This window comes from Mycteria americana, chromosome 14 (assembly GCF_035582795.1).
Source record: "Mycteria americana isolate JAX WOST 10 ecotype Jacksonville Zoo and Gardens chromosome 14, USCA_MyAme_1.0, whole genome shotgun sequence".
NCBI classification, from domain to species: Eukaryota; Metazoa; Chordata; class Aves; order Ciconiiformes; family Ciconiidae; genus Mycteria; species Mycteria americana.
Genome location: NC_134378.1, coordinates 8,458,325 through 8,484,533, shown reverse-complemented (window position 1 = coordinate 8,484,533; position 26,209 = coordinate 8,458,325). Strand labels below are relative to the sequence as shown.

At 39.4% G+C, this 26,209-nt stretch overlaps 1 protein-coding gene across 4 annotated transcripts in view; it reads left to right on the top strand.

Annotated features, from left to right (window-relative positions):
• PREX1 (phosphatidylinositol-3,4,5-trisphosphate dependent Rac exchange factor 1) overlaps nucleotides 1-26,209 on the top strand; it is a 173,106-nt gene that overhangs the window by 137,806 nt on the left and 9,091 nt on the right. For 2 of the 4 annotated variants that reach the window (XM_075516828.1, XM_075516830.1), the window contains exons 17-32: nucleotides 2,636-2,728; nucleotides 7,121-7,269; nucleotides 8,190-8,275; nucleotides 10,025-10,161; nucleotides 10,614-10,785; nucleotides 12,112-12,299; nucleotides 13,072-13,233; nucleotides 13,789-13,999; nucleotides 15,229-15,487; nucleotides 16,542-16,748; nucleotides 19,163-19,251; nucleotides 19,647-19,729; nucleotides 20,582-20,672; nucleotides 22,421-22,549; nucleotides 23,250-23,291; nucleotides 25,158-25,375. In XM_075516828.1, the coding sequence (XP_075372943.1) occupies nucleotides 2,636-2,728; nucleotides 7,121-7,269; nucleotides 8,190-8,275; nucleotides 10,025-10,161; nucleotides 10,614-10,785; nucleotides 12,112-12,299; nucleotides 13,072-13,233; nucleotides 13,789-13,999; nucleotides 15,229-15,487; nucleotides 16,542-16,748; nucleotides 19,163-19,251; nucleotides 19,647-19,729; nucleotides 20,582-20,672; nucleotides 22,421-22,549; nucleotides 23,250-23,291; nucleotides 25,158-25,375 (2,316 nt within the window). Of the gene's footprint in view, nucleotides 1-2,635; nucleotides 2,729-7,120; nucleotides 7,270-8,189; nucleotides 8,276-10,024; nucleotides 10,162-10,613; nucleotides 10,786-12,111; nucleotides 12,300-13,071; nucleotides 13,234-13,788; nucleotides 14,000-15,225; nucleotides 15,488-16,541; nucleotides 16,749-19,162; nucleotides 19,252-19,646; nucleotides 19,730-20,581; nucleotides 20,673-22,420; nucleotides 22,550-23,249; nucleotides 23,292-25,157; nucleotides 25,376-26,209 lie in introns of all 4 variants that reach the window. The other 2 variants (XM_075516827.1, XM_075516829.1) reach the window with 1 other exon arrangement.

The window sequence follows — 26,209 nt, the reverse complement described above, 5'->3', positions numbered from 1 at the left end:
GTCACGTTCTCATGACATTAGCATGATGCAATGCTGGAAGCTACCCCATAGCTGAGCATCAAGGTACTTCACATCTCCGTCATCTTCATTCTCCTGGAAATTTGTCAAATCTCCCTTCATAGATACTGAGCATCCCCATGCCACAAGCGTTTTCTGACTCCATAATCCTCCTCGTACAGGAGGGGGAAGAAATGGAGAGGTACCACACGGGCATCATGACCTACATGCCAAAAATGCTTCGTGAATGTAACAGATACAGGTGTAATAGGCCAGTCTTTGTATAGCTTTTCTTCTCCCCACTCTCTGCCCCTCTCCCCCCCCCCCCCCCCCCCATCTCTGCCAAAATTCTCTTTGAATATATTCCGACTACTATATGCCCTCTGGTTTTGATTAAACATGCTTATTTCTCATATGATCTCATTTTTTAACATGGTTGTCTTTCAAGATTAAACAGCTGCTGCCTTACGTTCAAAAAAACTGATTGGATTTCAGGGGCACAGAAATAATTCTTGTAGATGGCAAGTTAGTTAATTGCTTTGGACTCCTTAGGGATGAATGGTGTTCAGCTGTGGAATTGCAAGGTATTACTACTTTGTAATAAAGAATGAATCATAGCCTTCTCCAAGTATTGCATATTGAATATTATCCATAGTCTACCTTTCATAAGAAAGTGTCCCCAGTACAGGAGCATCAGTATACAGAATGTGAGATTTCTTTCTTTACAACATGGTGATAAAGTTCCTAATGTTGATGCACTTGGGGTTTCTTAAAAGTATTTTGGTTCTTTGCTTTCAAACAATACATTTTTGTAGCACTAATGAACAGAGAAAGGTAGGTTATTGAAAATGGTAACGTATAAAAGACCTTCATGCATAGTAATGGTAGCTGCACCCAAGAGATCATGTAAGTTTACGGAGCTGCTGGCTTCTTCAGTTTGGCAAATCAAAGCCTCCAAAATTTTAAATATCTTTTCACATATGCTTTCAAAATCCAGCAAAAGAAACTGAACAGTCCCTTCAAATGTAAAATGAGAACTGGATGGGAGAGCTATCCTAGAAATTTTCTATTTAATCCCAAATGTGAGGTGATAAAAGTACATATTGTGTTGGGCTGAAACTCATTACACTTGCAACACTAAAAATCAAACCAGTGATATACCCCATTTTCTAAGCTGTACTTTTATTAAACATGCATAAATAGCATTACTTCTGAAAATATTTTGTTAGAAATATCCAAGAATGGCAAACTTACCTTTCAGTCTTTTCACTTTCCTGTCCATCATTTAATCTGAACATCATCTGATGAGCATTCTTTCCCTGCAGATATATTCTGTCATGCATTATTTTAACATGGTTGTATGGCTCCTGCAGGAAAGGACGATTCTATTTCTTTAATTTTTTTCTAAGGTGAATTCCTGTAAAAGGACAAAGCTTATAGGCTGATGACATTGACTTAAATAGAAAAAAGACAGTATTTTAAAACAGTGCAGGAATCATCAGAATCAAGGAAATAATTCTCAGTAATTTTTTTCCCGGTGGCATGCTAGATTATAGATAGCTTTATTTTTCCTTTTAACTCAATTCTAATTTATCAGATGGTTCTTAAATGTGTAGTGTTTGCTCAAATGCAAGATGTTTATCTGGTAGAATTTCCACTTGTCCATTTACCAGTGGCCAGGCTTGCTTTATTTTTTTTAAATGGGAAGTCTGTTGTTAAGCTTTTTTTTTTTCATGGTTAATAAACCACTAGAAAAGGACAAGTGAAACATATATTTGCCATGATTGATATGATTTAAAAAAATATTTATAAGGCAGGTCTGTGTGACCTCGGTGCAAATAAGAGGAAGCAGATTCTCAGGAGCAAGACTACGAAGTCTTCTGTCAACCGTAAAAGGTGCAAACTGAGCACATGACATGAGTCTTGAATTTTTTCCCTAAGACAAAGCTTATATGCCTGTTCTCTAGAGGAAGGACCTATAGATGTCAGAAATTGTTCGCTCACTGATCATCCAGAATTTTAGCCAGCAGACCAACTATTATGATGTCATTTGTGTAGTGTCTAGTATTATCTATAAGAAATAGGCTTGAGATCCCCAATTTGTCTGAAATGGACAGCTGAGAAGAACTCATAGATTGTTCATTATTGGTTATGTGGGATGTATTTCAAAAAATAAATAAATGACTACAGTTTGATCTGTAAGTACATTCACCAATGGAAAATACTGAATATTAATGAATTCCATAACCTGAAAGTTAAAGATCTAATGAAGTATGAAGGGCTAGAAGTTAAAACCAAATGCAATTTCTAATAGAAGAGTTGACTAACCATTGGAACAAACTCTCAAGGGGGGGAATAGATTCTTCAGTTCTTAAAGACTGCAGATCATAACTGGATAGCTCTCTGGAAATTCTGCTTTAGTATAGTAAGGGCTCAATGCAGAAATAACTAGATTAAATTTTATGGCTTATGTTGTGTAGGCAATCAGACCAAATGACCTGATAGTCCCTTTCAGCCTTAAGATCTAAAAGTCTATGTCAGTTGTGGCTTGCAGTGAAAAGTCCAGTTTCTCATCTCCATCCTTCAGCTTTTCAGCCAACTCCATATTTATGAAGCATTACGTTGTGCTCTTTTTAAGATTTTACCAGAAGAGGATGACTATGGATTTGACATGGAAGAAAAGAACAAAGCAATCGTGGTGAAGTCAGTTCGACGAGGGTCTTCCGCAGAGGTACGACCTGACATTCATAAATATTATGGTTTTGGTATTTCAAAGCCTAAGAATATTTCAAGGCTTTGAAAAGGTACAAAGCCATCCTTTTAAGGTCTGTTTCATTTTAAAGGCAGCTAATAGAAAATTTGGTATCTTCTACAATTCCTGTGGTAATAAACTATTTCTTTAAAGTGCTAAGTGTTTTGGCATCTTTGGGTGACTTGCTGAATACTTTTTATAAGTGATAGGACAACAGCAGTATCTCTGTGTGATGATGGCATACCTCAGGTTCATTAGCAACTTAAATTTGAGGAGGGAAGGAAAGTAATGTTATTTTGGGATAGCAAAGTTATTCAATGAGAAATAGGTTTATTTGAGTGAAAGCTATATTTTTAGATTTGTATTTTTTCCCCTTAAAAAGCATGCACTTATTTCTCTCCCTGGTATTTTTTAAGAGCTCTACAGAATATATTTGCTTTGTTTCTTTGAGGCACATAGACGGCCCAAATGTCATAGGATCTGAGTATTTCATAATAATTTGTTTATCCATACAAAACCCTTGAGTGGATAACACAATGTGATCCTCCATTTACCGAAATAAGGCAGAGACAGACTGAAAGTCTATTTTTTAAAAGCTATTTAGGTGCCTTTTAGGACCTATGAAGATAAAAGAAGACTAAATGACTTGTCCAGGGTTTCACAGTAAATTGTGGCAGCACACAGACAGTACTTCTAATTAAAAGTCCAGGACAACCATTACAGAATTTTTTAATGTCCACATTCATTTGTTGGTCACTGCTTTAGGCTACAGATAACTCCTGGATGACTTGCCCAATGCAAACAGCTGAAGTGGACAGACTGATTTTAGCAAGTTGAGAATGTCAAATGGGAAGGAATTTTGAACTGAAGTTTAATATTAGAATCAAATGATTCCAGTATTCCTGATTCTCGTTTGGTTTATGGTCACCAAAGAAACCAATCCTATGCTCTACCTCATGCTCAAAATCAACATAGATTGGCCAAAAAATGTATTAAGCTAAACCTCTGCTGTAAACCATTGCCTGACAGATAATCCTTCTGCCCTTTTTTTGGCTGGACCCTGGGGGAATATCCTGCAAATCTGTTGTGTTTTAAGATAACAGAAGCACATAATTTTCTAAGGCATCTTTTTCTTGATCTTCCAAGACAAACTCTCTGTGACTATGAGCCCGTCTTTTCAACTTGATCTTAAAATATTGCTCCAGAAAAGAACTAAATCTGCATCTCTCTGAACCAGAGGGCTGTCAGCTCATTCTGAAAAGACCTGAGGTCCAAGAGTAATGCATTTCATTACATTCTTGGGCTTTTTTAATTGCTTTGTGATACAAGAAAGATACCCAGCATGTAGTTCTGTGTGGCTCAGCAGCTGTAGGCCCTTTAGAGACCCTATGCCTTCTGTCACACTCTTTAGGGACAAAAATTAAGACATGCAGTTTTGCTTCACAGTGCCCATCACAGTGCATTGCATTCGTTAGGACTGACGGACTTTAGGCCAGAATAAGATTCCAGGTTCACCAATTAAGTTGGAACTAACCTATTACTTGCATGGATTTATTAAAGATTAACACATTCTGTTTGAGTTTGGGATTGTGATCTCTTTTTCCTAGTATACCTGGAAAAAAATTGTCATGCACAGGTTGTGGCGCACACAATATTGAACTTCATGCATGTGCAACAAGGGTCTTTGTTTTTTTTATTCAAAATCAGAGTTGCCAAGCATTGTTCTTTCTATTATTAGTGTCTCTTTTCTTCTAAGGATTTTTTAGAAACTGTTTTGTGAGCTGTTAGATTTGCCTATGCCAGAAGCAGTTCCCAAACTGTGTTTAAAAGTTGTTAAGAAAAGAATTGCTGGAACGTCAAAATCCTGTGCTGATAGGGTACTTGAACTGCAGTTTGGGAAGTCTTCGCCTGACATGTGTGTTCAGCTTCTCAGTTTTGGCCCTTAGATAGAAGAGTGCTCTAGTGGGCACTACTCATGCACTTTCTCTCCTGATCTTGAATGATGAGCAGCTCTCAGCCCAGGACTCTGACCTGTGGGAATTGCCCCCCCATGCTCCTGGCAGCAGCTGCCTCTGACTATCAACACTTGCTCAGCCCACCTAGACGGAGGGTAACAAAAAATCGTATAGCAGTGATTGGTTGATGTAGACGGTGGCACATCCCAGGCCTGTTCCAAGTTCACGTGTCTTCAGAAAGACATTCAGAAAGTTAATGTCTCTCAGTTTGTACCTTATCTTCCTTTCTAACCCAGCTCACTTCCAGGTTAATTGTAGCTGGGCTTATTCCCACAAGTTTTATCCTGGAGCTGATTTATGAATGATACTCTAGCAGAAAGAAGCAACAGTGAAAAAAATTATCCTTTTGGGAGGTGTGATTGCTGTCTTACTCTGAACAGCCAACTGACAAGCAGAGGTCTAGTGTTTGAACAGAGCGTGTTCAACAAGCAGCCAGTTGGCCAATGGCCATGCAAAAAGCAGCTGCTGGCATTTCGGAAAAAACAATGGCTGGGATCCAGACAACTGCATTGAGTTGTCATAAGGAGCATCTGTTATTCAGAAGCTCTCTGACACTGTAGGTCTTTACTCTTAAAGATACATGCTGTCTAATCTTCCTTAGCCTGGTTGGTTATATCCCAATAGAGTAGCAGACTTATTTGAAAGTTGCTAGTTTATAGGGTTTAACATGTGACTTTGTACCTCATACCTTCATGGATTTGCTATGATTACGTGTGCAGGTAGGTGTCCCATATGCACAAGCAATAAGTTAGGAATATAAAGAGGTCATCCACAGGTAGAATGATTGCAGGTATGCAAAGAGTTTAGCTAATTACACATACATTAAGTGCGTGAGCTACTTTGAGAAAATCAGGCCTAAAACATAATGGCTTTAGAAATTATTATTAGTAATATTATAGAAATATTAGAAATATATATAATGGCTATAATAATTATTACTTTATAATAAACTCATCAGTATAAGTAAATGCAAGTAGCAGAAACATTTCCATTGAATTATAAATTGAAGTTTGTCAAACGCTATCTTAAGTTAAAATCTCTATTGCTATTTATCCCTATTATCCATTTTAGAGATTATTTACAAAAAAAGAAAGATGACAGATGTTATTTCCAGGAACACAAGAGGATGTTGTCAACTGTAGAGAGCTTGAGAATTAAATCAAGGAGAGCACTTTGTAGTTTTTATAGCTTTTAATAGCTTTGATTTGAGAAAAAAAGTGTAGGTTTTCGTGGGTAAACTGCTTTCAGACCACATTTTGTGGTCTTTTCATTTTGTGGACTTTCAGACCACAAAATATGTTTAAGAAAAGCCAGGCCGTGCATAGACATAGTCAGCAGGGTTTTCCAGTCCTACATTTCCAGATTCATTTTTGCAACAGGTCAGATTTCATATGTGGGAGTAGTACTGTTTAGACCTCCTTTTTCCAAGTCAATAAATTTGTCAATGGGTTCCAGGCAGAATAGGAAAAGGGTTTGTCACATGTAGAAGAAAGCCCAACTCCTGGATCTTGAAGTGATAGGAAGTAATTCTAACCTGGGAAGGGTTAATAATTTTTTTTCTTTTTACTCCATTAAAGGGAATTTTATGTTTCCTTGATATCCTAACACCTAGTCTAAGTGCTGCTATGTCATATTTTAACTGGTACAGATCATCAGGAGGTATGCTTAGGGTTGTTGTCCAGTGGGCAGAAGAGCGGATCTCAATTCTATCATTGGATCTGTCTCTGACTTCCTATGTGACCATGATCAAATAACTAAAGTTAGGTACAAAAGCTAGGAATTAAAATGAAAATCTTGTGGCTTTTTAGGCTGATGAAGAGCCAGTACTTCACTTAAAGGAGAGACAGGTTTTTACCACCACTTAAAACCAGGTTACATTTACTTACGTGACTAGGTATAGGTTGGTTTTGCGTGGCTAGTGGTTGACAACTATGTTCTTGGCTCCCTGTGCCTGAGCTATAAGTTGTGGGAAGTCATGCTTCTGTATCTCACTGGATATCGCAGCCAGTGTATTACAGTCCCCTATTTTTTAGTCCCCCTTTTTTAATATAGTCTCCTTTTTTAGTAGTCCCCTATTAAAAAAATTGTAGCAGAAAAGTACAAAGATATATCCATTGCAAAGTAATGCGGCATATTTATACAGATATTGGTGAAATCTCTTTGTTTTCTGTAAAGGCAGACAACTTTAAGGGTGACTGACAAATGATTTGATGAACCAACACTGTATATACAGTATTCCAAATGACAATAATCCTAGGAACATCTGTAAGTAGAGAACAGTTGAACCTTGGAGCCTGAACTTCCAGAGATGCTGCCAGTGATCCAAAGGTTTCTGTGGTGTTTGTTTCATTTGCAGATGGCTGGCCTGCAGGCAGGAAGAAAAATCTATTCCATCAATGAGGACTTAATATTCCTACGCCCATTTTCAGAAGTGGAAACCATCTTAAACCAGTCCTTCTGCTTACGAAGGCCACTTAGGCTTCTGGTAGCCATCAAATCAAAAGAGTAAGTGCCAAGATGGGCAGACAGAGAAGATTATCTAGAAATGTCAATTACTAAATATTTCTTCTACAATTTGTAGTGAAAACTCTGTAAACACTTTGCTATGCAGAAGTCATTCAATAGGAAAACAAATGGCATAACTGAAAGAGATACAAGAGTCACAGGTTGTTTTCAGTGGTGAACCTTGTGCTTCTAGAACAAGTAGGATGTATTCTCTTTATACTGCAGTTAACTTTTGGCTTCCTTGTGCACAAACAGAACTGAATCACAAGGATTGTCATTCTGTCTCAGGTGTGAAGCTTCTCAGACTAATAATGTCCAAGGGAAAGCAATTTCCACCTCATTAAAGCTTGGCTTATTTTTGGATGACTCTAAAAAATATCAACCCTTAACAGTTTTTCAGTCCATTATTGTATCTTATAATGAGGCTTGGCCCTGTTAATGTCTTGTGCATTATTAGATTCTGTAATCCCAGAATTTGCCAGACAACTGAAAGTCTCAATGAGCACTTGATGCTAAATTCTAGTGCAGGATGTCTTGTCCAGTCTACCTTTTTTTTTAATGGAAAAGATACTCAGCTGGTATAAGTCAGCAGAGCTGCACTGAAGTTTGCCTAGAAGTGAAAGGGAATATAAATACCGTAGAAAGTTTCTGTCCTGTGTTATTCACTTAAAGATGTAATAAATTTGGACATGCCAAATTTGAATTAACAAAGAGAATCTCTCATCTGCCTTGGAGAATGAAGACGAAGTGGATGATTTCTTCAGGTCTATTTATTTGTTATTTATTTGTAAACTATGTGGGTGCTTTCTTTAATGCAAAACATGGTTGTGAATGCCAGGGAAAGATGCTGTTAGAACTGCCCAGAGCTCTGGCAGCCTAACTTAAAATGCTGCTTTCTCTTCTCCTTGATTTACCTGCAGGATTATTAAAATCCCAGATTGTCCTGAAGCACTTTGCTTTCAGATACGGGGAGCAGCACCACCATATGTTCGTGCAGTAGGAAGAGGTAAGTAGGAAGGCTGGGGTATAGTTAAGCTTGGAGTACAGCTAAATATATATACCTGTGTATATAAAGTGTGTGTGTGTATATATATACACCTCAGTCAAGAAAGATACAGGTTTCATCGTCAAACTTGTTCCAAACAAGTTCTGACAACTTATTTTAATAACTATAATGACTAGGAACCCCTGTCATAGAGAAGGATCGCACTTGTATATAAAACCATAGAACAACAAGATAGTTCCTGCCTCAAAGTGCTTATAATCTAAATACAGTCTAAGAAAATGGTATCATTATTATGAACTGAGTGTCAGGTCACTAATCCCATCAACACAAAACAAGGAATAACAATTCTACAGTAGAAGAAACTTGTGGATACTGCAATCCACAGTACCGTGGAAAGACTCTTGAGAAAGCATTGTCACTTGAGCTCTTGCAAGCTAGAAATGTGCTTGCATACTGATCCTAACCTTGTTTCTTCTAAGACTACTGAGATACAGCTTTACAGCCACAGGGAATACAAATTAAAAACTGAGCTGGCTGAGAAAAAGTTGAGGTGTAATGCTGTCTGTTGCTTCCTCAATATTTTTGCCTGTGGTCAGACGCAGTTTGGATCACTGCAGTTGTGAATGTGCTGTGGGATCAGCACTGTGGGGTAGACAGACCATGTTTCTTAATGGACATCACAAAGTATGATATAAGACTTGAAAACTACTTCTCCCTTTACATTGGCTTATACTGCTATAAATTACCAATACAAGATAGAGGCGAACTGCTTTCCTTGGTCTTTTTAAAAGGAGAAAACACGGTTTGACAGAGATATTTACTACTTCCGTAACTGAAATGTGAACTGAGCTGCAAATAAAGCACAGCTCTAACCTTCATTTTCAGCAGATGCAGAAAATACGACCTTTCAGACATGTACCACTTCCTTCCTTCAGAACAAATACATATATCCAAATATGTGCAGTTAGTATACAGACAACAGGCAGCACCCAAACACGACAAACAATGTTCTCAGGGGATGCATTTATTACACTCTTTCATAACAGCACCTATAACAACTTTTTAACAATCTGAAGAGTGCAAACTGGAAGTGCCAGCTAGAAAGATTCTCCTTTTTCAGGATTTTGCTAGCAAAAGACAAATCTCATTTGGAATAAAACTGTATGAATTTTAGATGATGGTGCCTTAAAAAAGTTAATCACCTCAACTGTAGATTTCTAGAGGCTGGATTTGGGTCTGAGTCTTGTTCATGTGAATCTGGAATACGTCCATTGAAGTTGGTTATTGCACTCGAGACTTTCTCTAGTTTTAACTACATCATAGTCTTTTTCTTAGACCATGGCAAATTGCATAACATGCAAGTGTTCTGTATCTTTCAAGTGCAACAAGCTGAAACAAACATAACTGTTTATGTTTAAGCAAGACCTCAGCGAATGTAATCATAAGGCTAGAAGAGCCATATTAGAATCCTAAATGATTTCCCACAGGAATTTCAATTTCTAGCATGAATGCATTTAGGTCTAGGAGGTCTCTGTTTTACCCAGCGCTACTGAAAATATGAAGGGTAGATGCATGATGTTTTCCTTATACAACAAAGCTCTTGGAATACTTGGTAGCAAAAGCATGACAGCATTCAACTAGCTTTTTCTTCTTACTCTTCTTAACCAGAAATCTTTTGCAAACTTTCCAATTTTCTCTTCCACAGGCAGGTGGCTTTACTGTCTAACTCCTCTCCTGTTAATTTTTCAGGTTCTGAGGCTGCAGCTGTAGGCCTTCATCCAGGCCAGTGTATTTTGAAAGTTAATGGGAATAATGCAACACGTGGAAATTATATGGAAGTTCTGGAGCACTTTACAGCCTACAGGACCAGACAACAGGAAGCACTGGTATGAATACAAAACCTTGAAGGAGTTACATTAATTCCTGCCCTCCTTCTGTCATCCCTTTCTTATGTGCTTTTATGCTCACTAAATATTCAGAAAAACAACTTATACGTGTCTCTCTTGACTTATTTACTCCCATGCCAAGGTCCTAGTATAACTGAGGGAGCTGATTACAGTTGCCTATAGTTGCAAAACGGCATACATATTATTTGTAGCTAATTCAGACACTGCATACAGTACTAAATATTATTAACTATTGCTAAAATTAGAAGTTCACCCAGATATTGATCTAGATTTTATATTCTCTGGAGTTCAGAGGAAAGCTGGGGGAATGTTGATATTTCAGCCAACTTAGAAGATATAAAATTGATAGCTAGATTCACCTTTGTAGTCCAAGCATCTAGATATCGGGCATTTTTACTGAGGTCATAGCTGAAGCCTGTATCTCTTGAAAGGGATTGTACCAGTGGGTGTACAGAACACATGAAGATGCTGAGGAGGACAGAATTCAGCAAGCAGCATCCACTGCGTATCTGAATGGCAGTCATCCTGGCTCCAGCAAAGAAGACTCTTCACTGGAAAGAGGTGCAGAATTGGATCCCCTTCAAAATAGCCAACAGGAATCAGGTAAAGATTCTCATGGGGGAAGAAACCTAGGGAAGATTCAGGGGCTTCAGGAAGGAAAATTGCAGTAGAAATATAAAGTGTAATTATTATTGTAGAACATCTCTTGCCTTAGTAAAGCTTTATAATAGGATGAGTTCTGCCAGAGGAAGTACTCTTATGCTGCAATTTATTCAGGAGAAGGAAAAAATGAGATACGCACAGAAATCATACCCCTGTGACTCTGATCTTTGCAAGAGAGCCAGTTTCTGGAGTGAAAAGGCTCAGCATTTTTAGAATCATTTGGTAGCCCCTGCAAACCAGGAAATAATGGGCAGTAGCAGCTGGAGAGGGAAGGTCTGCAAGTAACTCCACCTAGAATAATCTATGCTTTCTGTCATTTAAGATTAAAGATTAAGATTTTAAATTACTTTGATCTGGAGCAAGTTTTCAGGGCACGATACCACTGTGTCAGCAAAAGGTGTGGGTGTATTTCCTCCAACTTAGAAAAGTGTAACTCATCAAAAACACTGCTTTACCTTCACGTTGAGAGCTTATTTGGAAAAGTAGATGTTAGGGGAGAATATTGAAGCCAGATTCAATCCAGAGGACCAAACCTGAACTCTCTGAATGCCATTGGCAACTTCTCCAGGAACAGATGCACATCTGTGTGGATCCCATCTAAGGTCTGTTGAGCCTGGTAATCTAATGGTCAAAGTGCAGCTCTACAGTGGAACAGCTGGAGCAGTGCCCTGGTAGAGGCATGTGAGCAATTCTCTGGCAAATCTCAATCTGACTATAACTTCAATCTGTTCTCCGGTGACAATAGTATTGCTGCGTGTAAAAGATGTTATCTCCTCACCCCATCCCTGCCCTGCCATCTTAATCTTATAGCTGCACAGAAAATGGACCTGGAGCATTTCCCAAAATTGGACAGAAAAGTGGCAGTCTTCCAGAGGGTCATTACAAACAAGACCCTGAGATTAACATACTTCACTTCCCTTTGAAAGCTTCTGCTGGGGTCTGTGTGTCTGAATGCTGAACAGAACTAGAAGTAGTGTCCTGTGCATGGATGTGTGCATGCACACATGGAAGAACATCCGAATGTGGATTGGAGCATGTGGATTGTCTAAACCTCTATCACTGTCTCCAGTAGTGGCCAACAGCAGATGTCTTCCTCGGAATATTCTCCCAGTCTCTAGCAGTATGTGGTTCAGAGACTCCTTGATCCAAAGGTTGTGTCTTTGTGTCTTTGCATTTAATAATACCTCTCAACAGGTTTCTCTTCCCTATGCATGCCTGTACTCACATGTGCTGCCAGACACCTCTAATGACTTATTTTGGTTCCAGCCCAGACACCACAGACCATCAGCTCTCCACTGATCATTGGTGAAGAAACACCTCTCATTAGCCTGACTGTGGATAACACCCACCTGGAGCATGGGGTGGTGTACGAATACGTCAGCAGTGCAGGAATCAAATCCTTTGTCCTGGAGAAAATTGTGGAACCAAAAGGTTGCTTCAGTCTCACTGCAAAGGTACCGGAAAACATACACGGCCAGCTTCATTCCTAAACAGAACAGGGAAGCCACTAATATAGCATTTCTCTGGTGGCTTGGCTTGGCTTTTCGGATGAGGTAGCACATGATCTTCTCAATGCTGCCTGGAGTTTTCTTCATTAGAACGCACCAAGTTATAATAGCTTGTTTGGTATGAGCAAGTCAGCAAATGCCTCCAGGATCTCAGCTGGTGAGGTGGAGGGAGGGGAGCCCTCAGCTGTGGAATTCTCACTTTTATCTGTCTGGTAACATACTCTTTGCTGATACTCAAGATTAATCTTTTCAGGCAAGAATTTGCTTTACCTTGGAAGAAAACCAAGCAGCTTTTTACCATCTGATAGGCTGGATGGGTCACTAAAGGAAGCAAGTAGAACTGCTGCTATTGGAAAGCAGCAGTGCACTTAGTATTTTGGTCATCTATTACAATAACGAGCTAATAGTAAATGTTTCTGTCACATCCCAGTAACATTATTGTTATGTGCCATGAAAGTACGCCACAGCAGGTAACTTTGACAGTGCACAGTGGATATTTTGATCCATTTCAGTTATTCTAAAAATTTTTGAGGAATGTTTTATGTCTCTGGGGATTAGACATGATAGTGATTCTCAGGCGGTAATAAAGGCAACTTGTTCTGAAGGCGGCTTTATTCAACCATGACATGGGGGCTTTGCCACTTATTCAATGGAAGAAAAGTGTATTTTCCCCTCACTGTCAAGTCTCATATCATTGACATCATGTCTTTTTGTTTAGATTTTAGAGGCCTTTGCTGCAGAGGACAATCACTTCGTAAGGAATTGCAAAAGACTTATATCCCTAAGCAGTGCTGTGGCCACCATGCCCCAATATGAGTTCCGGCAAATCTGTGACACTAAGCTGGAAAGCATTAGCAGAAGGCTGACAAACTACCAAGAGGTACAACACTACTAGTTATTGGTGAAGTCTCAAGACAATACTTCGTTGTGATAACTAGGTCTTAGTAGTCTTTATTAATGAATCCGAACTGCTTTAGAGGTAGGTGTCCTAGAGGCATGAAAACAGCTCTGCAAGTTATTGAAATTGCAAGTTTTGAGGAAAAAGGACCTTATCTGTAAATCACTCCTTTCAGCTTGTCAGAGCTGTGGGTTATAACATATTATTGCAGGTTCATTTCCACCGTATCAGTGAATAAATATGACAATGGAATGATCAGTGTCTGATTTAACGTGAACATAAATACAGTGTATCGTAGTGCAAACAAACAATGTGTGCTTTTTATGCAGTTATCTGAGCTGTTTGAAAAGAGAGTCCTAGAAGGTATAGCTAATTGCTTTCATTTGTTGTTTTATGAGCTTTTTTTATTAATGTGTTACTCCAGCTGCAGCAGAAATCATGATTCTGGAATAGGAGGCAGGAAGAGGAAAGGATTGTCTGTATTGCATCATAATTTTTTGCAAATGAAGTAGCACATGCTTGCTTTATTTCTCCCAGTTTGCAGATGAATTGAAAACAAAGGTGAGCCCAGCCTTCAAACAAGCCATCATGGAACCACATTCCCTCAACAGCATGGATTTCTGCCCCACCAACTGCCATGTTAACCTCATGGAGGTGTCATACCCCAAAAACACTACCTCAGCAGGGAGGTCGTTCAGCATTCGCATTGGACGGAAGCCCTCTATTATTGGTCTTGATCCAGAACAAGGTGATAATTAACTTTCAAATTGTATTGATTTTATCTGCATAAAAGGTTGTGTCTTTCCACTGCTCAGCAATGTCAAAATAAGTTCCAAAGAAACACAGTCTTGCCAGTACCCTTTTTTCCTTCTTAGAATTTTATAGTAAAATGACAGCCTCCTTGTGTTCTAAAATAGTAATGCCTTTAAGAATAGAGAGGCTTCAGGTCAAATGTTTTTACTAGCTGAGCAGTGTGGTCATCTCATGATAATTAAGTGTCCTGGAGTATTGTTTGCACTTAGTAGAGGGGAGTTACTAAAAGAAAAGTGAATGGGGGCTAATAGTAGTGCTAGTGCTGTGAAAAGAGGCTATATTCAGGGGGAAAACATGAGTCAATCAGATTGTAGTGCTGTTTTCTTTCGTAATTTCTAAATAAGTTCCATGCATTGGAGCTGAAAGTCTCTACGCTGTCAAGGGGATCTATTTTCTAACAAATAGCTGCTACATAGCATTTGTCCTACAACCTGATTATTTGAGTTCCAACATTTCTGCATCATGATCTCACCTAATATGCTTCTGATTCATTGTCTTGTGAAGGTCAGAGTGCAGGAATGTTTGGAAGAGACACAGGGAAGTGTAGACTAACCAATCTTCTGAAGAATGGCAGTGACTATTCAAAATGAGGTCAATAAAGAAGCCCTGCTAGCTTGAAGATATTAAAATTCCATAGTATTTTTAATGCAAGCTAAGGTGGTTAGCAAAGTACCATTCCAGAGCGTCAACATTTTTAAATGAAAAGGAATTTTATTTATCTTCTATAAGGACATAATCCTATTTCTTTTTATATAGAGAGAGATATATATATGTATGTGTGTGTAAATATTTGTAAAGCTGGAATAATAACAAAGATCAACTCCTGAGAACCTGAATTCATTAACATTTCAACAAATGCTTTTAGATACTATCCATGTTGTCTGTATGAGTATATGTGTGGACACTTTTTGTCTTTACTTCCATAATTTAACCTGTTTCTGGACTGCAGTAAATTCAGAACATCTAGTTGGCGTGCCAGGGAGAAAAAAAAACATTTTTTTTTTTTTTAAACAATGTTTTTGTCATGGAATGTAATTATGTAAAATAATTCTATGCACTTTTATGTCTTCCTGTTAAAATTCCACCTATCCTAAACTATCATTATTGGGGTGGAGTGGAAAAGTCATGAGAGCCATACTAACTAGACCCTTCAATGTTTAGTAGGTACCTTAAATCCAGTCTCATATACTCAACATTGCATCACCACTATGGCTGCACCATCCTGGAGATGTCTGACCCCAGAAGATGGAGATCTTGATGGTAGCTTTGGCCAGCAGAATGGAGGAACGATTCAGGAAGAAAGGGGACTCAGTTTTCTGCTGAAACAGGAAGATCGGGAGATACAGGACTCATACTTGCACCTTTTTAACAAACTTGACATTGCAGTGAAGGAAATGAAGCAATATGTCATTCAGATAAATAAGTGAGTAAAGAATCCCATATGCACTACTGCAGAGAGCAATTCTGATAAAATGGAGGCATTAACCTCAGAAAACTCATTGTGCTTATTGGCCCCAGCTGTCATACTCTTACACTCACCTCTTCGCACACGCGCTTGCATTACAGCTCCTTGCTGGTTGTGTCAGACCTACTCCTGTGTAGAACCACCAGTGTACTTGTTACTGTCCTTTGCTCCTAAAAGTCTGCCTGAATTCAACAGCCACTATTTTGCTTACTATATATTCCAATATAAGAATCTTTGGTGCCAACAGCAGTTTTGGAATTCCATGACAGAGTCCCTACCCTTGAGATTTTGTCTGTCATAAGGCAGACTAAGCAAAACTTGTCATTTCAGGCAGCTTTCTCCATGGCACCTAATGTTTTCCTTTCCTCTTTTCATCTTTGTCTTTTTCTCTTTCTCATCATGGGTCTCCTAGTAGTAGTAATGAAGGATTTGAGTAGTACATCTGTGTATTGTGCATAACTGGCAGGCTTTTGGTAGCAGGGGCTGCAGGGGTGATCTGTGTGGGAGAAGGCCATAAGCTGCCCTAAGCTGCTCACAGCCACTTCCAGAAAGCCCAGTAACAAAAAAGAACAGCCCATCGTACACCAAAACTTCAACTGACTGTAAAGCATGTGGAGCCTTGGCTCAAACATATTTAAGAAAGGGCAGTAGGTGCTGGGTAGAGCCAGCGAGCTGAGGCCCTGCCCCAGAGGAGAAACCCAGTGCCTTGGATGGAGAAAGTGAAGACTTTGGCAAATTAAAAACAGAGCCCTTTCAGGCCACCATGGTTACAGTGATTAAGCTGTACCTTATGGAGGTAGGGTACCTAGGGAAACAGGACCTTTTGTGAACTGAGATTCATGGATTTCAATGAACCCCTTTCAGAGCTCGCAGTTTTACGTAGCTGTAGTCTACGCAAAAGTCTGGCAAAGTTGCTTTTGATTTCACATAGCTGAATTCCAGCCTTAGTCATTATACCTCATTTGTGAGACTACCCACCAGTCCCTGAGAGCTGTATGTTTTACATTTGCAGACTTTTGTCCACCATAACAGAACCTACAGAAGGTGGTGCCTGTGAGCCACCATCTACTGAGGAGACATCTCCACCTTCCCTGGGAACAGAAGAGAGTGATCCTGACAAAGCTGAGCATGGTGGAATCAAGAAGGTCTGTTTCAAAGTTTCTGAGGAGGACCAGGAAGACTCTGGACATGACACAATGAGTTTCAGAGACTCCTACAGGTTAGTCTGAAGATTGTGCCACTTTTACATTGCTAATATAATGTTTTGAAGTTCTAAGCCAGGTATGGATTCAACAAGCAGGTTATTTTCCAGTCAGTCAATTATTCTGTATTCACTTAGTAAAGTATTCACTAGCTAGAGTTATTTCATTACATTTATTACCATGGAGACATACACAGGAAAAAACCTGTTCTCATAACAATGCCAAAATACCAATGCTTCAAGAAAATTGAATAAAATGAAATAAATAGGTCTAGTGTGACTTTCCCTTTCTATATCATATAGCTGGAAACTACAGAAGCTCAGCAGAGTTTGCAGACTGCTTGGTCTTATAATAGCCGCTATTGTAAGGGAATGTTTCCATTCAGTTCTGCAAACAATTTTCCCAAAAGTCTAAGACACTGAGAAACAGAAATGGACATTGAGGTTTTTTTTGTTTTAATGGGCCTTTGAAACCACAAATGCAAATGTTTAATCAGGTGTCTCAAAATCTTGGTTTTGGGACATGATTGACGACTGCTGCTTCTCCAGGAATATCTGCTACCAAAGGAAATCTCACACACTCCAAATCTGTCTTTCTTGGGAGGAAACATTTGGAAATTCGGCTTCAGAAGAAATAGAATAAGAAGTTGCAGTCATGTCTGATCACTGCAATTTTACATCCTTAATGGGCCATTTTCACATTTGTAGTAAGGCCATAGGACTTTGCCTTTACAAAGGAGTAAAGACACTTTACAGTGAGTTGGGAGGATTAGAGTAACCTGAGTGCATGATGCATCTTTGAAACTTCAGCGCTACAGGCCTGACTCTTTACTTGCTGCTGGTTTTTTACTAGTACAAGTAGTAATTCATGCAGGACTCAAAAATGACAGAATCAGAACAGTTTATGTTGGAAGGGGTCTATGGAGCCCACGTGGTCCAATCTCTTGCTCAGAACAGGTCCAACAAGATTGGTTGCTCAGGGTCTTGTCCAGTTGAATATTGAACACCTCCAAGGACAGCAAATATGAAGTCAGTAAAGAAACAGAACCAGGACTTACAATGTTGAGATCTGTGGCATCTATTTATTGTGCTAGATTTAAATCTGCACATGTGCTCTGAAGCTTTTCTATTGAAATGTGCTGTATTTCTTTCATTGTTAATAGGAATCCCATTTATGAACACTGTTTCATTTAAATGGTTTCTATAATTGAGGCTAATCTATTCTGGGTAACAAAGTGACATCAAAAGCAGTCTCTGTGGGTCTGTCACGTGTTTCAAAATTTTACACATAAATGTGAGAAAGATTATTCTGTCTTATCTTTATTAAACAGAGGCAGAGAATTAAGCTTATATTACAGATAATAGTTACTCAAGGGGGAATAAAATGTATTTTAATGGGTTTTGATCTGAAAAACTACTGATGAACTACAAAAATAAGCAAATTATAGATAAGAAAATATCTTGTTTGCATTAGCCATGCTTCTTTCTCTGGGATCATTTGGAGGTGTAAGTCAAATTTCATAAGGGTTTGTACTGCAGAGTAATTGCCATAAGTATAAATCTTCTTCAGAAAAAATAGATTTCTTTGATAATAGGTTTAACAAAGGACAGGCAAGAACCCCAGTTAGGGTTCTTCCAATTGCTCCTGTATTTCTCTCGTCACAGCCTAAAATAAAAACAGAGGAAGAGACAATATGGAGAATTTTGTAGGCTTTGTTTTGGGCTTGTACCATTAAAAACACTGTGTCACTTAATTGGAGGGGGACAGACTCAGATCCATAGCCTTTTTGATTACTTTTATTAAGTTATGGTTAGTGTAAAGTGAACTTTAAACAGAGGAGATTCATACTAGAATTTTCCATGTGTGCACGAGCCAACATTGGTGTGAAGCCAACTGTAGTGACTCCTTTGCTTCCTGAGGTAATTTTAGGATCTGCAGTGCCTGATTCTCTGATGGTATAGATTCCTGAAATTTCCTCTCCCATCTCCAATATCTGTGCTACTGCAGCTTCAGTGTATGCTGGAGTTGGATGCTGTTAATACCCTGAGAATTGGTAACAAATGTTGAGTTTAGTGGAGATTCAATCTCATAGATTTCAATTATTTCTCCCCTACTCGATGCTCATAGAGCATGTTTAATGATGTGACCCAGATGAGGTCCGTGGAGGGAAGTCCATTTTCATTATTTATAGGATCCAGGCAATATATTAAGCATCGAGTGGTCACTACAAATGGAAAAAGACATCCTTTTACAGTGCCACCCCCAGAGGCCTTTCTTAAGGGTTGTTCTGCATGTAATTAGCTTTTCTTTTGTATATGCGTAACAGAATTAGTTTTGGGGATTGCAGTGTTAATAAAAACAGAATGATAGTATATGAGAGTGGGTGTAAGGACAGCTTTTTTCCAATCACCTTCTTTGCTTTTCTTAATAGTGAATGTAACAGTAACCGGGACTCAGTGTTGTCGTACACCAGCGTACGGAGTAATAGCTCTTACTTGGGCAGTGATGAGATGGGATCAGGTGAGTATACGCATAGGTTACATACATAGTTCTCATACCAGATCCCTTAGTAGAGATGGTAAGTCTTTGCTGATTATAAGCACTTGCATGTTTCAGTCACAAATGTGGTTTCTTCAAAACTAATCGCAAGAACATGAAGATAGGCATTTGTTCTTTTCCTAATGAACCACAGTAAATTTGGAATATGGAAGAGGTATTAGGCAGGGATAAACTTCTTCAGTTCTTCAACATTTGTGTTATATGAAAAATCATGAGTATTTTGATCTATGAATTAGAGATAAAGCAGCAATCATTTTTCACCCACTCCAGTGTGAAGATGTGCTTGTGTCATCTGTGGCTTCATCACAGATTACATTGGTAAGACAGCTAAAAGCTTTTCATCTTTCCTTCATTAGGAGATGAGCTTCCCAATGATATGAGGATTCCTTTAGACAAACAGGACAAACTTCATGGCTGTCTGGAACATCTTTTTAACCAGGTATGTAAAGCATTACTCTTACACAGAATTGCTTTCTCTTTATCCATGTCAATACAAAAAATTGGAAATATCGAATTGTTTAATTAAATCATATTTTGAGGGAAGGCAAACTATGAAGATTTTAGGGTACAGCATAAGCAAGTATATTATAGGACAGTTTGAGGAAGCAGTTTTGTCAACATTCAAGTTGCCTTGTGTGATTTAAGCAAGGTTGACCTGCCTTATCTCAGGCATTAGACTGAGGGGAAAAAAGCTTTCATGAAAAAAAGCAAAAGATGAACAGAATTCTAATGCCTTGTATGGTCTAAATCACAGAATCACAGAATCACAGAATCATATAGGTTGGAAAAGACCTTTAAGATCATCGAGTCCAACCATAAACCTAACACTGCCAAAACCACCACTACACCATGTCCCTAAGCACCTCATCCAAACGTCCTTTAAATACCTCCAGGGATGGCGACTCAACCACTTCCCTGGGCAGCCTGTTCCAATGCTTGATAACCCTCTCGGTGAAGAAAAATTTCCTAAAAATGGATCACATTTACAGATCTCAGGAGAGTCCTCACAAGTTTAGCCAACAGATGACTTTATAGATGTATAGCACCAAAGAATTGTTTTGTATTATCTTTTATCTCATCAGCATGTAGATCATCATTGTGCAAAATGCTGTATTCAGTGTGAAGCTCTTGAGGCCAGTTCATGGTTAAAAAGTCTTAATGCTATTTGTCAACGAGAAATCATTCCAAAATACAAATAGTGTAATGACTTTTGCATTTTCCCCGCAAGAGTTCTGTTCAGATTTTCTTCTGCAAGTCTTACTAACGCTGGTTGAAAATGTTCCAATTGTAGGTTGATGCAATCAATGCACTTCTAAAAGGACCAGTAATAACTAAGGCCTTTGAAGAAACCAAGCACTTTCCAATGGACCACAGTTTGCAAGGTAAAGAAAAAGGTTGATTGCATTTAATGATGTGATTTGCTAGGACTTAAGAGCTTAACATGAATGCACACATGCTATATGGCCACACAGACTTAACCATGCAGTCTACCCAGGCATACATTAAAAGGCAGGTACCGTGTCTGACCACCAAAATTTTGCATCCTTAAAAGGTCATTTTCACATGAATTCCTTCTGAAACACAGAGAACTCTTTTCTGTTATATGCTGCTGAATCCTCACAGCTCTTTCACAAGTCTCCAAATCTATCCTTTGATGTGAACACAGATAGGTATATCAAAAGGTACAAGGTAATGTATCTCAAAAGGTCAGATACAAGGTAAATGAGCACTCTGATAAGCTGATGAGGGGCTGACCACTGTAGATTTGAGGCACCAAAAGGTTCTGCCTGAGTTTGCTTAATGACTTATTCTGCTTTTCTTCAGATGGATAATTGCCAGAGTAAACTCATCCTCACATGACACTTATTTTGAAAACTGATTCCCATAGAGAGCAAACAAATGATACCGTGTTTTCTTTTTCCTCAGGGAGCATGATGAGACTTTGGTCTTAATGGTTTTGGGGCCCAGGATGTGGTTTCTTCTTTCACTGAAATACACAGGACTTTATTTTCTGAATATTTGCTGCATTTCCTTTCCCACTTGAAATCTCAAATGTTTTCTACTATTCCTCCTATGCTTCAGGTGCTGTAGTCACGCTTCAGCCTTTGACAAGCTCTAATTTTGAGTTACAGTGACAAACTCTAGAAGAGAGCTTTTTCTGCTTTTCTTTTCCTGACTCCAGAAGTAACTCCTATGAAGTTCTGTTACATGAACTCATCTCTACAAACACATTCATATTTATGTAGAATATGTTAGTCTCTCCATGCACTGTTTGAATGAAGTGAAGAAATAACAGACACCTTGTGTTCACTTCCTTTATTTTATTTTGCTTAAACAGAGTCTCATTTATTAAAATTAGATTAATTACACTGAGAGAATCTTTTAGTTAGCTGAAGTTAACTGAAGATCCCACATTCATCACCTGAAGGAACAGACAAGTCCTGCTTACGTTCAGCTGGAATCCTGGACCAAAGTGTCTGTTTAATAGCTACCATGGACACCTTTCAGTGATGGATGTAAATTTGAATGCTGTCCCATTTCTGTTCACGAGCAGTTATTTGGCACAGTTTTTCTGTGCTTCTTTCTGCTTATGCATTTTGTAGCCAACAATGGGGTATTTGGCTTAGCTACATAGCTAAGTCATGGAGAATAAATCCTCTACTCTGTAATTAAATAATTAGCTTCCCACAGGTGAAAGAAAGCAGAATATTTCATAACTTCTCATCAGTATTATGGGATGTGACAGCTGCAGCCAAAAAGCTGATCTGTATTGGGCACAGCCAGAGACTCTACTCAATACAGCTGCCTGCACTTTATTAAAGGCAGAGAAAACAGAAGGGAATTCTGTGCTTTGTGAGTAGTGCAGAGCTCCCTTCACTGTGCATGTCACCCATGTACTTAACTTTTAGTCTACAGTCCTGAAAACAATGCTAGGAGACTGCTGATCATGAGATTACAGGAATAGCCTTTTTTTCCTTCTGTATTAGATCTATTTAAGAACCTTTTTCATTCACAGTTGTTGCTGTTGATACTGTATCTCTGCTTTCATCTGTATACACATTATAACTCATAAGCCACTCTCAGCTATGTAGCATTTCCTTAATGGCTAACAAAATCCATTTTTTTTTAGAATTGAAACAGAAGGAAGAAACCACAGTTAGGTGCCGGAATAATATTCAAGCCAGCATTCAAGAAGATCCGTGGAATCTTCCATTGCGCATCAAGAACCTCGTTGAAATCATACAAAAATATGTGGAAGGTCTGTAAATAAGGAAAAGTTTGTTATTGGCTTCAGGGAGAAAAGATTGTGATCTAATCAAGTCTAGCAGTTCATTTTATCTCAATTTGTAATAAGGCTGTACTGGGCTCTAGAGAAGAACAGGTAAAACAGGTTATTTTTTGCGGAGTCCCTGTGCTGTATGGTAAAATCTCACCTGTGCAGCAATTCCAAAGAACTTTCTCTCCCATATTGTATTTCGTCAGCCCATTCAGACAGAATGATACCAGCCTGATCTAGTTCCCTGTGCTTTTTTTAACCCTTTTAGAAAATGGAGGGAAAGATGCTTGGTATATTCCAAAATGAAATTAATGCTAATCAGATACTACAACATCCTAAACCATTGCAATCTGCTTGAACTGGAACAGGAGCTGAATCTGATGTTTACAGTCCAGTGCAAAGCACTGGACAGAAATCACCTCCTTAGGGATTCATCTACATGTGCAATTTGTTTCCAGTAATTCATGGTAGTTAACAGAGCATTTAGCCTGTAAAATTCTTTGATTTACACCTTGGTTCTTTTTCAGTCATTAACATGTCTGTGCGAGTAAGGACTACTAGAGTAAATAGAAATGGCCACCCAGGGGCCAGGGATTGTGGGGAATGAGGAGACTTAACAAATGCAATCAAATCTACCTTGGTATCATGTTGACTAGAGCATTCCTTTTCTTCACTGTTTTAGATGGGAAGAATCAGCTGCTCTTGGCCTTGTTAAAATGCACAGGTAAGGGGTTTTGACTTGTTGCAAAGCAGCATCATCTATGCAGAAGTCCCTAACACTCACAGTTGTGTGCATGCATGTGCATACATCAGAATGTTATCTTTCTCCTTAGCATTTAGGTTTTTCCCTGGCATTTTATGCTAACATTTCTCATGCTCTGCATCTAGGGCAACTTTTCCATGCATCTGACATCTGTTCTTCAGTTTTACATTATTTCAATTCACTGTAGGCTGCTTGTGTTACCTGGCTGGTTGCTGGTGTTTCACAAGCACTGTTTTTCTTTTTACTGTCTTCATTTTTTCCTTTGCACAGTCCTCCTTCCCAGATGGCCTTTTCTGTTTCCTGCTGTGGTGAGAACATGCAGCAAAAATGAGACCTATTGCACAACTTTGTGAGACCATGGACTCTGTCATCTTTCCAAACAGAGCAGGCACGTTAGGAGTTAGGATTGTGTATACTGAAATTATAGCCAGGAGCAGACTGAAAACCTAAATCTGCAGGCAGCACCTGAATAGTCTGTGGACATCATTAATCTGTTACCATGCATGAAACGTTGTGCTCACAGATCAAGGGACAGGCCTTTCCCAGGAGCGAATGTGCAGTCTTTCTGTAATTGAAACACCTACTTGGTGTACTTTTGTTTGAAAATGAGGTAATAAATAACTGGAATAGGCTGTCATTACTTCACTGTGCCAGGCCTGATTCTCAAGTCTTCATAGAATGAAGATGAGAGATTTGTATGGCTCTAAGTCACCTCTCAGCTCCTGCCAGGCCTGGTCCGTGAGTCTGTCCAAACCAGCCTGTGGCGTCAGCCTAGTGTCCATAAAGGTTGTTTTTACTGATAGCAGATATAATGACTGCCTAAGTCTCTACCTGTGCCTCATCTCCTGCAGCATTTCCATGAACATCTTCTGGAAAGAATGGAGGAGCAGATGGCACTGGACTGGCTATGGCAGCTTTATGGCACCAGGGATTCCCTTGCCTTGAGGGCAGTCCTAAGCTCTCTTTGCCTTACTTCCAGCAGTACAGAGGTGTACTGCTAGAAGGATTGGTTGCCCTTAAGTTGAGAATATGGCCCAGGGCCTGGAGTGTGTTAGTCAGTCTATTGTGTTCAGTGCTTTATAAAAATAATCCAGATCTTCAAAGCCTCTGGGTGATGTCTTCAGCTTCTTTCTCTGGGGAACACTGCCTTGACAATGAGAGACTGCTGTACTGCAGTGCCTGCTGGAGGAGCCCAGGGTGCCTGGGAAGTAGCTCTTCACTTATTCATGTGCCTCTTTGGCCTGCAATCCCCTTAAGTGTGACGAGGTTGATTTGACCAGCATGTGGCTGCCTGGCAGGCGGACTGGAAGCAAAGTTAACACAGGGGAAATTCTCCCAGGAAACATAAACCAATTGGTACCGTATGGGCAGGCCCAGTTAATGCATTAAGCATATGGGAAGCCCGCAAAATACAGATGGGTGGGGGAAGATGAATCTCTAATAGCCCAGGAGAGAAGTAATGGCAGACACCTTCTTTCAAGAATTCTCTTGCTCCTGTAAACATCAAAAGAGGGGAATCAGTCCAGATATGGCACTAACAAGTTACAGCTCTTCCCAGTCAGAAGAATGAGCATGCAGATGGCAGAGGTAGTAACAAGCAGGCAAGTGGACTAGAAAATTTTCAAACATGTGTGTACTCCAGCTATGCTGTCTTCATCTATACACCCAGGTCACACAGCAAGAAGAGGTTATCTGCTAAGTCTGTGCAAAGCTACAGCAGAAGCCGAATGTCATGCAGACACACACACGCAAACTGCTTCTTTGGCAGTGAGATTAAAGAAAAATACACTCATGACTTCTTTGTGTTTCTCTCCCCTTCTCTGGCAGATACTGAGCTACAGCTGAGACGTGATTCCATCTTCTGTCAGTCTCTTGTGGCTGCTATTTGCACCTTTTCAGAGCAGTTACTGGCTGCTCTCAACTATCGATACAACAACAATGGGGAATACGAAGAGAGCAGCAGAGACGCCAGCAGAAAATGGCTGGAACAGATAGCAGCCACTGGTGTTTTACTAAACTACCAGTCTCTTCTCTCCCCCACTGTGGTAAGATGAAGAGTTGTGGCACCCTTGGGTCCGCTCACACTTGCCTGTATGCTTCTCTGCCACCCACAGCACAGCCAGAGCCCTTCATTCTAGCAGCATGTTTAGACTCTCACTACAGCAACCTCTGGAGATTCCCGCTGCTGACAACCATGTGCCAATATTCCATATCCCATTATTTTCATCTTCTCACAAATACAGGACCCACTGTCACACTAGAACACTATAGGAATCTGTCCGCCTTCGTATTTGGAGTAATGCTGCTGCATTTACGGAGGTTTTACTGCTCAGTTGTTGGTGGCGCATGTGTGGCCTGCCATCTTCTGGTGAAAACACACATTTCAACAAATAGGTGAAAAAGTTCTGAGTATTTCAAGAGTTCGGACAACCTGAAAATCTAGGCTTTTGTTCATACATTGGTCACTTTTATAGAACAGATAGACTGCAGTCTCGCTCTCACTTCCGTGGTGCTGATATTTGAGGCACCATGTCTAAGGAGGAGAGGAGCTGGTCTTGCATAGTTCATCTGCACCTAATGAACAGATAAGCCATAGGTACAGTAGATAAGCTACCGTAACTGTAAAAATGTTAAGAAAAAAGCATAAAAAAGACAAGTAGCTCTGACACTGTAGAGAATCGACATTTTTTTGGACTTTGTAAACATTGTAGACTGGGGGGGGTGGGGTGGTTTGATACAATCCAAACTATATGCCTATGTAACTAGTATTTCTTCACATTGCATGGAACGTATGGACATTTATTTTGCAGTAACTGATAGGCTGTTCTTCACATTTGTAGGTATAGAGTAAAGTTTGGAGAAACCTCTCTACTCTCTGT